This window comes from Microcebus murinus, chromosome 2, assembly GCF_040939455.1.
Source record: "Microcebus murinus isolate Inina chromosome 2, M.murinus_Inina_mat1.0, whole genome shotgun sequence".
Classification (NCBI taxonomy): domain Eukaryota; kingdom Metazoa; phylum Chordata; class Mammalia; order Primates; family Cheirogaleidae; genus Microcebus; species Microcebus murinus.
The window spans coordinates 90,333,008-90,346,603 of NC_134105.1; the positions used below are offsets into that span (position 1 = coordinate 90,333,008).

Consider the following 13,596-nt stretch of genomic DNA (forward strand, 5'->3'; position numbering starts at 1 on the left):
AGGGGAGACAGATGACAGACACATATAATTTCAGGTAGTTTTAAGTATCATAAAGGAAAATAAGGCAGAACAAATGGATAGAAAGTGATGGGAAAGGCCAGGGAGCGGACAGGATGGGGGAGCTGTCTTAGGGTGTTTAAGAAAGACCTCTTTGAAATCTCCTGTAAAGAAAAGTGTAAAGACTGCTTAGTGGACTACCCTGAAATGATGATGGGAGGATCAACACACAGAAGTCATGTTAAGTTTAAGATGCCTATTAGGCACCTCCACCTATTAGTGGAGATGTAGAGGAGGTAGAGAGAGATCTAAGACAGAGATGTGAACTTGACAGCTGTCAGTCCAGGTCCAAGTTCCAACTCAATTTACTTTTATCAGAGATCACCGTATGCCAGGGGGTACTGTGCTAGGGGCTGGGGACACGGAGATGAACAGAGCCATCCTGCAGACAGACAAACACCAGCCAACATGGTACTTCCGCAGGTCTTGCTATGCCCCGGGCGCTCTCTGCGAGCACAGAGGAGGCACCGAGTCGGGGTGCGGACCGAGAACTGCTCCGGAAGAGGTGACCGCGCAGCCGGACTGCCCGCGAACTCTGCGCCCGAGCGCGGAGGCGGGAGTGACGCACTGGACGCATCACAAAGAGAGCGTCGTGAGGGCGGCGGCCCGGCGCTCCAGGCAGGGCTGGGCGACCTTCTCTGAAGAGGGCCGGAAGGTGGGGCGGCGCCCCCACCGTGGGCCCGCGGCGCCCTCTGTAGGCCGCAGGCAGCGACACACCGGTAGCCTCACCTTTCCTCTCCTCCCTCTTCCTACCTTCCTCAGGCCACATTTTTTTTTTGCTGTTGTTAGTGTTCCGGATTCTCTCTCCGGAGGGACTTCCGTCCCTCCCCTCCACTTCCAGGCCAGGCGTGTTCGTGTCTTCGCAGAAGACTATCAATAAAGTTTTTCCTCTTCTCGCTCCCAGGCTCCCCGCCTCTTCTCAAGTACCGCGAGACCTGACGGCGCGGCTGCCATGGCGGCGGCGTTTGAACCCCCGGCGGCCTTAGCGGCGGTGGAGACTTCTATGCCGGCGGAAGGTGTGGCCGCGCAGGTCTCGGCCCCAGAGCCAACCCCTGGGCCGGTGCGGAGCCTGCGGACGGCTCACGACGTTAGCGGCCCGCGGACCCGCACAGGGGACGTATTACTGGCGGAGCCGGCAGACTTCGAGTCGCTGCTTCTCTCGCGGCCGGTGCTTGAGGGGCTGAAGGCGGCCGGCTTCGAGAGGCCCTCGCCCGTGCAGCTCAAGGCCATCCCACTGGGGCGCTGCGGGCTCGGTGAAGGCTGGGACCCCGGAGTGGTCGGGAGGACCCAAGGGAAGGGGCTGAGGGGCGGCGGCGGCCTGGTCCGCGTGGTAGCTGGGGAAGAGCCCGGCGTCGGCCGCCTCGGCTGGGCTTGGCGCCCTGGGGCAAGGCCCTGCACTCCTTCGTAATTCATTTGTAAAGCTAAGGCGCACTATTGAACTTGGAGATAGTTAGGGCCCTTCCCAGCACTGACAAGTGGTTCTAAGTTTGAGAAGATAAACGGTAGCGGTTCGGGGACCAGGCATGTTATTGGATATGGCCTCGTGCGTTTTTGATAATCAGCTAAAACTGAAGGTGCCTCTGGAGACCCTTTTAGTTTTCTGATTCCTTCTTGGTATTTAAGCCATTACTGGCTGGTGATTTTTTTTTTTCTTTTGCAGATTTAATCGTTCAGGCTAAATCTGGCACTGGGAAAACCTGTGTATTCTCCACCATTGCTTTGGACTCTCTTGTTCTTGAAAATTTAAGTACCCAGGTGAGTTAGGACCAGAGGACCCAAAGGAAGATGTGTTATGTGGATTTTACCACAGGTCAGATGAGATATCAGAGGTGGAAGTGAATTTGGAGAGTGATTGAGTTAAATCATGAAAAGTGTAAAAGCAAAGATAGATGTTGAGGTATTTGAGTGGTGGTGGTGTGGATAGTGACCAACGATACATTATTAGTGTTTGGAATTTTCTATTATTACTTTAAATAGAATAAGACTATGATGTGTGTCAGTTTTGTCATTATTTGAGAATACAGACGAATTCTTTTTTTTTTTTTTTGAGACAGAGTCTCACTTTGTTGCCCAGGCTAGAGTGAGTGCTGTGGCGTCAGCCTAGCTTACAGCAACCTCAAACTCCTGGGCTCAAGCAATCCTTCTGCCTCAGCCTCCCAAGTAGCTGTAACTATAGGCATGTGCCACCATGCCCAGCTAATTTTTTCTATATCTTTTTTGTTGGCCAATTAATTTCTTTCTATTTTTAGTAGAGACGGGGTCTCGCTCTTGCTCAGGGTAGTTTTGAACTCCTGACCTTGAGTGATCCTGCTGTCTCAGCCTCCCAGAGTGCTAGGATTATAAGTGTGAGCCACCGTGCCCGGCCCACATTTCTTTTTATATTACTAATTTTCAAGTTTTCATGTTCCATTTTTATTGAAAAAAAAAGAAAATAATTAAAAAATAACAAATTAGAAGGGATCGTTTTGTTTTTAAAGTTTTTATTTTATTTGTGTAATAAAACACCGTGGCCCCAAGGAAAAAAAGTTTTTTCTAATGTAGAAGTCAATGTGTTAAAGCTCTGTGATATATTTATCTTCTGTCTTTTAGGTTGTCTTGGAATATTTCTAAGATTGCCTTATCCAAATTAGCAGGAGATTTGGGTTTGGGGATCATTTCTTCAACAAAGATCTGTTTTGAGTCCATATTGCATATAAACAATATGCCAGACATCCGGGGATTCAAAGATGAATTAGATAGGATTCTAATTCATGATTTAGTAGTTATGGCAGACTTTATTTGAAGTTCTCAGTCACATGTATAACTAACTGATGATGAATCTTCAACAGTGGTTTTTTTTTTTTTTTTTTTTTTTTTGAGACAGAGTCTCACTTTGTTACCCAGGCTAGAGTGAGTGCAATGGCGTCAGCCTAGCTCACAGCAACCTCAAACTCCTGGGCTCAAGCGATCCTTCTGTCTCAGCCTCCCGAGTAGCTGGGACTACAGGCATGCACCACCATGCCCGGCTAATTTTTTCTATATATATTAGTTGGCCAATTAATTTCTTTCTGTTTATAGTAGAGACGGGGTCTCGCTCTTGCTCAGGCTGGTTTCGAACTCCTGACCTTGAGCAATCCGCCCGCCTCGGCCTCCCAGAGTGCTAGGATTACAGGCGTGAGCCACCGCGCCCGGCCCAACAGTGGTTTTTAACCTGGGATACCAATATTCATCATCTGGAAAGTTTTGAGTTCTAATATCTACCAAATTCTGAGTGATGGTGCACATAAGAAATCCTCTTAATTCTGAAGGACCTGGGCTAGATTAAGATGTATTTGAGTTTTTGGCTTCTGACAATTTGGCAGCACATCAAATGCGAAAACCCTGGAAAAATTCATATTTTTTATTTAAGATCTTTGTATGTCAGAGTTATCCACATTATCTTTTGCGTATGTATCAAAGTAATACTCATTTTTCAAAATTAGGAAAAGTCCGAAAAATTGAAGAGAGGAAGTATCAGAAAACAATCTATGGGTTGGGCGAGGCGGCTCACACCTATAATTCTAGCACTCTGGGAGGCCGAGGAGGTGGGAGGAGGTGGGCGGATCGCTCAAGGTCGGGAGTTTGAAACCAGCGTGAGCAAGAGCAAGACCCCGTCTCTACTAAAAATAGAAATTAATTGGACAACTAAAAATATATAGAAAAAATTAGTCAGGCATGGTGGCACATGCCTGTATTCCCAGCTACTCGGGAGGCTGAGGCAGGAGGATTGCTTGAGCCCAGGAGTTTGAGGTTGCTGTGAGCTAAGCTGACGCCACAGCACTGTAGCCTGGGCAACAGAATGAGACTCTGTCTCTCAAGAAAAAAAAAAAAAAGAAAAAAAACAATCTATAATCTCACTTAACTAGAGAGAAAATGCTATTAACAGTTTTGGCATATTTTCTCCTAGTCTTTTTTTTTTTAAGCCGTTTTCTTTTTGTAGTTGAGAATATATATCTTTACCTTCTTCTCTAGTAGTTATATTTAGTTATATTATAAAGTTTTTACCTGGTTCTCAAGGCCTTTTGTGATCTAGACCCTGTAGGTAGATCTCTGATCTCCTTTACTTTCCCTCTAATTCTGTCCAGCCACATGGTCTTCTTGCTGCTCCTCAAATACACTAAGAACGTTACCATCTTAAAGCCTTTGCATTTGCTGTTTCCTCTTCTTAAAAATGCCTTTCCAGGTGTTGCATAGCTAGCTCTACCCTATGCTATGCATGTAGGTGTGTGCTCAAATGTTACCTCCTTAGAGGGACTTTCTTGATCACCTCATTTAGAATGACTCCTTTCTTCTTTCCTTGTTTGTTTGTTTTTTTAATCATACTTTTCATTACCTGCCATTTGTTTTTGTTTTTTTGTGTATATTCTTATCTAAGAATGAAGGTGCCATGAGGGCAAAGACTGTACTCTTTTTTTTTTTTTTTTTTTTTTTTTTTGAGACAGAGTCTCGCTTTGTTGCCCAGGCTAGAGTGAGTGCCGTGGCGTCAGCCTAGCTCACAGCAACCTCAAACTCCTGGGCTCGAGCGATCCTTCTGCCTCAGCCTCCCTGGTAGCTGGGACTACAGGCATGTGCCACCATGCCCGGCTAATTTTTTTTATATATATATCAGTTGGCCAATTGATTTCTTTCTATTTATAGTAGAGACTGGGTCTCGCTCTTGCTCAGGCTGGTTTTGAACTCCTGACCTTGAGCAATCCGCCCGCCTCGGCCTCCCAAGAGCTAGGATTACAGGCGTGAGCCACAGCGCCCGGCCTAAGACTGTACTCTTAACAATTGATTCCCTAGGAACTAGTGTGTTGCCTAGCACATAGTAGGTTCTTAGCATTTGTTGAATGAATAAATGAATGAATGGAATATAGTCATCCCTCTGTATCTGCAGGTTCCGCATCCAAGGATTCAACTAACTGGATAGAAAATATTAGGGGGGGAAAAACAATGAAACAATAAAAAAATAAAAAATATAGCTGTTTACATAGTATTTACATTATATTAGATATTATAACTAAAAATATATGGGAGGATGCGCATAGGTTATATGTAAATATGCCATTTTATGTAAGGGACTTGAGCATCTGCTGATTTTGTTATCTGTGGGTGTCTTGGAACCAGTCTACTGAGGAACAACTGTATTTTCCCTTTTCAATAAAAGCTCATCATTTTAAATGAAATACAGTGCATTATATAATGAATGTACCAATCATATATTTATTCCTTTGACCCACTAAAAGTATATTTTACATTTTTTAGATTTTGATCTTGGCTCCTACAAGAGAGATTGCCGTACAGATACATTCTGTTATTACAGCTATTGGAATCAAAATGGAAGGCTTAGAGTGTCATGTCTTTATTGGAGGAACGCCGTTATCACAAGACAAAACCAGACTTAAAAAGTGTCATATTGCTGTTGGATCTCCTGGTAAGATAACAAAGGCTGTTGGTAACTGGAGCTTTTAAATAACTTAATGCTTTTAATATAATAATGAGGATAAGTAGAAGTTTTTGATAACTGATAATTATTTTGATTAGAAATGGAGAGCATTAAACCAATGAGATATAGGCACATGGCAGGATTACCAGTGGAATTTATGAAATCTCCAATCATAAGGATGTTTGAGAATGTACAGGAGATAGGCTTCTGAGAAGAGGAGAAATGAGATGATTTTCGGGAAGTCTTTCTTAGTCATAGGTTGGGATTATTCTTTGGGTTTTCTATTAATCTTTGAGTTGTGAATTACCTAGAATCTAGCATTTAGTGCCTTAGCACTCATGTCTTTTGATAGGAATGGTGTTTATTTTTCATACTTACTGGTGATGAAACATGAGAGAAAAATAATGGGTTTAACCAAGATCAGAACTCAAGATTTCTAATTTGTGGTTTAGTGTGTGAATACATAACAAAAGTTGAGTCAAGAAATTGAGCAGTACACCCTGTGAATAAGTAGAGTAACAACATTGGCTGAGGTTTGCACAAATGTGTCATAAATATTTCAATGTGTTTTTTTTCTGGAATTTAGGCAGAATTAAACAACTTATAGAACTTGACTACTTGAACCCAGGCAGTATACGTCTCTTTATTCTTGATGAAGCAGATAAGCTTTTAGAAGAAGGCAGCTTCCAGGAGCAAATTAAGTAAGAAAAATAAATAACTAACTTAACTATAAAAATGATGCCCCAAAGTACCTATCTTTAGCTTTTCCAGGTGGTGATTACTGTCCAAATAATTTCCATATATTTTTCTTCTATTTTGCAGTTGGATTTATTCTTCTTTGCCTGCCAGTAAACAGATGTTGGCAGTATCAGCCACTTATCCTGAATTTTTGGCTAATGCTTTGACAAAGTACATGAGAGATCCCACTTTTGTAAGGCTGAATTCCAGTGATCCAAGTCTAATAGGTGTGTACAGATTTTGGATACTTGGGTTTTGTGTGTGTGTGTGTGTGATTTTCTGGAACTTTCCCTTGCCTACTTGTCCATTGCTGTTTTGTAGTTGCCATTAGGCGATAGCAGATAGGTTTAACTGACAACTCTTGACTTCTTTGTAGGTTTGAAGCAATATTACAAAATTGTCAATTCATACCCTTTGGCCCATAAGATTTTTGAGGAAAAGGCTCAGCATTTACAGGAACTCTTCAGCAGAATTCCATTTAATCAAGCTTTAGTCTTTTCTAATTTGCACAGCAGGTAATGTAACTTAAAAGGTCATCTGGGGAATTTGTGAAATAAAAGAATAGGCATGGGGAAATATTGTAAAATTATAACCTTTTATGTTATTTTTCATAGAGCACAACATTTGGCTGATCTCCTTTCTTCTAAAGGCTTTCCTGCTGAGTGCATTTCAGGTAACTTCATCTCTTCCTTTAATCTTTGTTTAGTGTGCTGACTTGAAGCCTCCAAAGTCAGGAGACAGAAATAATACTTCATGAGTTGTCTTATGAGTGTGAGGTTATACTGAATCTTCAGAGTAAAGGAAATTTCAGGCTTACTTTTCATTGGAATATGAGCAATATTCTTGTATTTTTAAGGAGTAACTTGGTATATAGTAAAAAATTAGAAAACTAGTGTGCAAAGACAATTTTATTAGAATCTTTTTGAGTTATATCCACAAAGAACTTAATTCTATAAAACAAAGTTTGTCTTTGTTGTCCTAAGAGAAAAATATTTTGTTTCTTTACGTAATCATTGTTAAAATGCTAAGAATTACTAACTGAAATGACTGAAAATAACTAACTCAAATGACTGAATGTCTTGTGGAAGGCAAAAGTGATTCAGTTCTTGCCACAAAGTTAAATTATTATAACTGGCCTAATAAGAATGAAAGACTTATAGGAATTTTTTTGATCAGTGAGATCCTTTTTGGAGTTTGGAGTTTTCTTTGTGTCTCAGTTTTTAACCTGTCAGCTTGAGCTTGTTTAGTCATGATATATCATGAGATACTGGGGGGAGACTGTTTTCTAATGAACCAGTATTTTGACTGTAGATCATACTTCAACACCAAATTTATAAACAGTTGATTAAAGCAATTTTATTTTCCTAAGAATGGCTTGTTGTATTTCATATGTAACTTTGCAGATAGAATGTTATATCTATAGGCATAGCCTGGTCACCATTTAAAAATGATTTTTGAATTTTAAGTTCATTACCTAAACCATATTTTAAAAGATCCCCACTTTAGATCTTAACCCAGATTTGCACAGAAGGATAGAATTAATTCTAGATGGTGTATTTAAAGTGTTAAGACTGGGAGTTATGATTTTTGCTTTTTGTGGATTTGATAAATATGTATTAGCTTAGTTGTTTTTATGACTTTCTTTTTGGGTCTTTTCAGGCAACATGAATCAGAATCAGCGTCTTGATGCTATGGCTAAACTAAAGCAGTTTCATTGTAGAGTCCTCATTTCCACAGATTTGGTAAATTTCCTGTTCAGTTTGGGTGACTAATCCATCTTGACATATGTTCTATTATCATATGTACAGATTTCATCTATTATGTGGGTGTATCTAACAAGAATACCAGAAGATAATTATCTTTTTGGTGCTGGGGAAAATGCTTTCTTAAAATGTCTTTAATATTTTGATCTTTGTTCTTAAAATCAGTCAGTCATTAGGAATGAATTTCCTTTTCCTCTGCTCATAAATATCCTCCTGTTCTTAATTTGGCTTTTGGCTATACTAGAAGAATATAATGTATAGGCCAAGCACCGTGGCTCACGCCTGTAATCCTAGCACTCTAGGAGTCCGAGGTGGGTAGATCGCTCAAGGTCAGGAGTTCGAAACCAGCCTGAGCAAAAGTGAGACTCTGTCTCTACTAAAAATAGAAAGAAATGAGCCAGACAACTAAAAATATATAGAAAAACTAGCCGGGCATGGTGGCACATGCCTATAGTTCCAGCTACTCGGGTGGCTGAGGCAGGAGGATTGCTTGAGCCCAGGAGTTTGAGGTTGCTGTGAGCTAGGCTGACACCACGGCACTCTATAGCCCGGGCAGCAGAGTGAAACTCTGTCTCAAAAAAAAAAAAAATATATAAGGTATAGTGGTAGCCATGCTATAGTTAATGCAAACAAATAATTGCTATCTTCTTCAATTCAAGACTTCCCGTGGGATTGATGCTGAGAAGGTGAATCTGGTTGTAAATCTGGATGTACCATTGGACTGGGAGACATATATGCATCGGATTGGCAGAGCTGGCCGTTTTGGTAAAAAAAAAAATTAAAAGCTTGAGTGCTTTCTTTAAGGGGAGGAATCTATAATGTGACAGGTGGACTTGGAATGTCATTTATGTGAAAATGATTTACTACTTAATATTCCTTCTGTTTTAGGTACTTTGGGACTGACAGTGACCTACTGTTGCCGGGGAGAAGAAGAAAATGTAATGATGAAAATTGCTCAGAAATGTAATATCAACCTTCTCCCTTTACCAGGTATATTTGGTCTGGTTGATTTTGCTGTCAAAATAATAATTGTAGTGGTGATGAGCATAATAAAAATAATAGCTAGCACAGTGCTTTTGATAGGTTGAGCACTGTTCCCAGTACTGTATGATATTAACTCAAATTTTCACCATGATCCTATGAGGTATGTGTGATTGTTATCTGCTTTTTGTAGATGAGGACATTTAGGCCTAAAGAGGTTAAGTAAAGGTGTTACAGCTAATAAGTAGTAGGGAGAGGTCTGCAAGCTAACTATTATTGGTTCATGAAGAATGAAAAATGTTCTATATTCTAATTTTTTAGTTAATGGCCTTGCAATTTTATTTTGTTCTTGGATATAAGGGGGAATATTTTACCTCTTTTAAGTTGCTGGCAAGGTAATTCTTGCCATATTCTTTGTCACCATGGGGAAGGAACTGTATCTTTAATTTGAATACTATCTTGACAAATCCAAAGTGGTTTTTTTTTTTTAATTTTAGTCATTTTTTGTGCTGCTTTTTAAGTGCTATCTTGGAAACAATGTTTGAAACTGTTAATGATCTCTTAAAAAAACCCTAAAAACCTCTTGGGTGGGGCTGGGCACGGTGGCTCACGCCTGTAATCCTAGCACTCTGAGAGGCCTGAGGCGAGAGGATTGCTCAAGGTCAGGAGTTTGAAACCAGCCTGAGCAAGAGTGAGACCCTGTCTCTACTAAAAATAGAAAGAAACTAGCTGGACAACTAAAAATATATATCTAGAAAAAATAAACTGGGCATGGTGATGCATGCCTGTAGTCCCAGCTACTTGGGAGACTGAGGCAGAAGGATTGCTTGAGCCCAGGGGTTTTTAGGTTGCTGTGAGCTAGGCTGATGCCATGGCACCCTAGCCCAGGCAACAACAGAGTGAGACTCAGTCTCAAAAAAAAAAAAAAACAATTCTTGGGTGGAAATATGGTTTATTTGATGTGCATGTTACATTGAGAATATACACTATAAATATACATATGTAGCTACATATGCATAAATGTATGCATGTATATACATGACCTTGTAGAATATGGGATGTATAGTTATTGAATAAATATAACTGAGTATTTTGCCGATTTTTTATTTGATTTCTTTAGTTATTTTACAAAGCTGGATTAAGCACAGATCTGGGACTACTGTGTATTCTAGTAGTTCTGGCTTGGTAATAACTCATTTTATGATCTTTTACAAATCTTTTTAATTGCCCTAAGCTTAATGTCCTAATTTATAAAATATTTTAGAGTAGATGGGCTTTAGGTTTTGTATCAGTTCTAAAACTATCAATTCTTTCTATGTATAAGTCTATTGGTAGTTTGCTACGGAAAAAAATACATTGGTAGACGACTTCTTGTAGGATTCAGTATCATAGCATCTAGTGATAAAAATAAAATTTGTCTTTGGAATCTGGAAAATGATATATTTGGATCTTTATGTAATGTTAACAGAGCCCAGAAATCATGAGAAAATGATATTCATGCTGTTTGATCTATATTGGACTGGGAACTTGTATGACAACAGACTGTTTAGATGAGGTGCCTGGGGCAGAGATAGGAGGGAAATTGGCCTGTATGATAGGCCTAGGCAAGGAGAATCAGTTTTAGGTGTAGATTTCAGCAAAAGATCAAGAACCTTCACTGAAGAATCCAGACCTCAGAGGTTTAGTGGGTTCAGATACATGGAACATAAATAGCAACAGACAAGCCAGAACTTTGGAAAGCAGGGACTCAGAATATCTTGTCTGCCTAAGACAAAAATTGATCACACTTTGGAAAGGTCTGAGTGTACAGGTAGAGGCAATTGTCACACTTGGATGGAATAGGAAATTTTGAAGCCAGGAACTTTTAAAAACAGTCATGTAGCCTTTTTTTCCCCATAGAGGTTTTCTTTCTACTGTTAAGGGCAGTGATTTCTGCCTGTTGGAGTATAGGGTGACAGCTTCAGTTGGGTGTACAGAGTTGCAGTTGTATTTCCTAGTTGATAAGTTTTGGGGAGCACGATCCATTTTCTAATACCTTGTTTTGCTGTTAGCGGTAGTAAGATAAAGGGGAGGGGCTAGGGAAAGGGAGGAGAGAAAAGATGGGAGAATTGGTGCCGATTTGTATGGCACTCCTAGAGTAAGCTCTTTTCTGAACTAGAGTAAACTCTTTTCCTAATGAAAGTAAGGGTGGTAGTGCTTGTGAGTATGAGATGAATCTTATATATATTTTCAGGCAAATTTCTATTTATTTATTTATTTATTTATTTATTTATTATTTTTTTTGAGGCAGAGTCTCACTTCGTTGCCCAGGCTAGAGTGAGTGCTGTGGCGTCAGCCTAGCTCATAGCAACCTCAAACTCTTGGGCTCAAGCAATCCTCCTGCCTCAGCCTCCCGAGTAGCTGGGACTATAGGCATGCGCCATCATGCCCAGCTAATTTTTTATATGTATATATATATGTGTGTATATATATATTTTTTAGTTGTCCAGCTAATTTCTTTCTATTTTTAGTAGAGATGGGGGGTAGGGAGGTCTCACTCTTCCTCAGGGTGGTTTCGAACTCCTGACCTTGAGCGCCTTCCAGCCTTGGCCTCCCAGAGCGCTGGGATTATAGGCGTGAGCCACCACACCTGGCAGGCAAATTTCTTTAATGAAGGATTGGTTAGGTCTTTTAAAATATATATTTCTTAAGCTTCTTAGCATATTGTTTGCATATTTTGTTTCTTAAACTTGTTTGACTATGGAAAACTTTATGAAATATTCAGAAAACTGGTCTAGATAGCTTGAGAATTTTAATACTTTCTTTTGTGTGTGTATGTAGATCCTATTCCTCCTGGTCTGATGGAAGAATGTTTGGATTGGGATGTGGAGGTTCAAGCTGCTGTGCATACCTATGGCTTAGCAAGTGTGCCTACCCAACCCCTGAAAAAGCAAATTCAAAAAATAGAGAGAACTTTTCAAACTCAGAAAGCTCATGGTAACCACTTGGCTTCCTCTAGAAATACTTCTGTATCTGCACAGTCTGTCAAATCAAAAACTAATACCAAACAAAAGCTTCCTGTGAAAAGCCACTCAGAGTGTGGAATCATGGAAAAAGCAATGTCTCCAAAAGAACTTGGCTGTGTACGGTCGGAAGAGCAATTGAAGAAATCTGTTCAGACCCCTGTTGAGAACTCTACCAGCAGTCAGCACCAGGTCACAGAAGCTTTGCCTGTGTCACTGCCCAAAATTCCTTGTCTGTCTTCCTTTAAAACCCATCATCCATGCACTTTGACCTTTGCAGAATTGGTAGATGATTATGAACACTATATTAAAGAGGGGTTAGAGAAACCTGTGGAAATCATCCGGCACTATACAGGTCCTGAGGATCAGACTGTGAATCCTCAAAATGGTTTTGTGAGAAATAGAGTTATGGAAGAGAGAGTCCAGATATTGGCAAGTAGTAGCCAATCTGGAGACTCTGAGAGTGACAGTGATTCTTACAGCTCGAGGACTTCTTCCCAGAGCAAAGGAAATAAGTCATACTTGGAAGGTTCTTCAGATACTCAGCTGAAAGATTCTGAATCTGCTCCTGTGGAGGGTCATATCTCTTTGGAACAATCTCTGAATGGAAATGACACCCCCAGTCTAGAGCAATATCAGGAATCACCTGAAATCCAGATAAAAGCAAGGCATAAAGAAGGGGTTAGCCAGAGAGCTAAGCAGAGCCGGAGAAACCTACCCAGGCGATCTTCCTATCGATTGCAGACAGAACCCCAGGAAGATGGTTGGTGTGACTGTCATGGGGAAACACATCCGAGTTTTTCTGATACTTATCAGGATTATGAGGAGTACTGGAGAGCTTACTACAGAGCATGGCAAGAGTATTATGCTGCTGCATCTCAGTCATATTATTGGAATGCTCAGAGACATCCGAGTTGGATGGCAGCCTATCACATGAATACCATTTATCTACAAGAAATGATGCGTGGTAACCAGTGATTATAGGGATACTCCTGAGACTATCAGGAACTATCAACAAGTGATAACTTTGGATATCCATCCTTGACCGGTAGTACAGTGGCATATAGTGGCATTTCTGAGGAACTTGGGAAAAAGACTTCAAACTTTCCACCAGGATACAACTATTTTCAGATTGTTTTAATTTAGGCCAGGTATATTATCTTCGTTTTTAAGAGTTTTTAAAGAAATTTCATCAGATTCTTGAAAGAGAATTTTTGGGACATAGAGCTGAAGGTCCCAGGGTGCCATTTTCTATAAGCTGTTCCTAAAAGAAACATTTAAAAAGATGACATATATACCACTGCTTACTTAAAAAAAATAAAATAAAAACAGTTGAGATTTGAAAAGTAATGTTAGTTTGCTGTGGAGTTCTTTACAAAAGGCAGGGGCTGCATTTCCTTCCATAATGGTGCATTCTTATAGAAATTTGTAGCATGATAGTTGAGAAAATCCTCTTCTGAGTTTAGGCAAGTAGGAATATTTATTTTCCATTTATTATTTATTCATATATATTCATGGAATACAGTGCAGTGTTGCTACCTTGATACATTGCATTGTGGTGAAATCAGGGCCTTTAGCACATAGTCACTAAAGCAATGCACATTGTACC

At 40.3% G+C, this 13,596-nt stretch overlaps 1 protein-coding gene across 1 annotated transcript; it reads left to right on the top strand.

The window, feature by feature from the left end:
- The first annotated feature begins 629 nt into the window (after nucleotides 1-629).
- DDX20 (DEAD-box helicase 20) lies at nucleotides 630-13,337 on the top strand. Its single transcript, XM_012778509.2, has 12 exons — nucleotides 630-776; nucleotides 962-1,310; nucleotides 1,718-1,812; nucleotides 5,323-5,491; nucleotides 6,090-6,204; nucleotides 6,326-6,468; nucleotides 6,618-6,756; nucleotides 6,856-6,914; nucleotides 7,901-7,983; nucleotides 8,664-8,769; nucleotides 8,893-8,994; nucleotides 11,806-13,337. Exons 2-12 carry the CDS (start codon nucleotides 1,010-1,012, stop codon nucleotides 12,963-12,965), a joined length of 2,472 nt encoding a protein of 823 aa, XP_012633963.2. The 5' UTR covers nucleotides 630-776; nucleotides 962-1,009; the 3' UTR covers nucleotides 12,966-13,337.
- The last annotated feature ends 259 nt before the right edge of the window (nucleotides 13,338-13,596 follow it).

What these genes read in the sequence shown, in the direction of transcription:
- DDX20 (XM_012778509.2), top strand. Translation starts at nt 1,010, where the DNA reads ATGGCGGCGGCGTTTGAACCCCCGGCGGCCTTAGCGGCGGTGGAGACT. An exon ending in TTGAAAATTTAAGTACCCAG is followed by an intron (nt 1,813 to 5,322) that starts GTGAGTTAGGAC and finishes TACATTTTTTAG; the next exon opens with ATTTTGATCTTGGCTCCTAC. An exon ending in TTTTCTAATTTGCACAGCAG is followed by an intron (nt 6,757 to 6,855) that starts GTAATGTAACTT and finishes TATTTTTCATAG; the next exon opens with AGCACAACATTTGGCTGATC.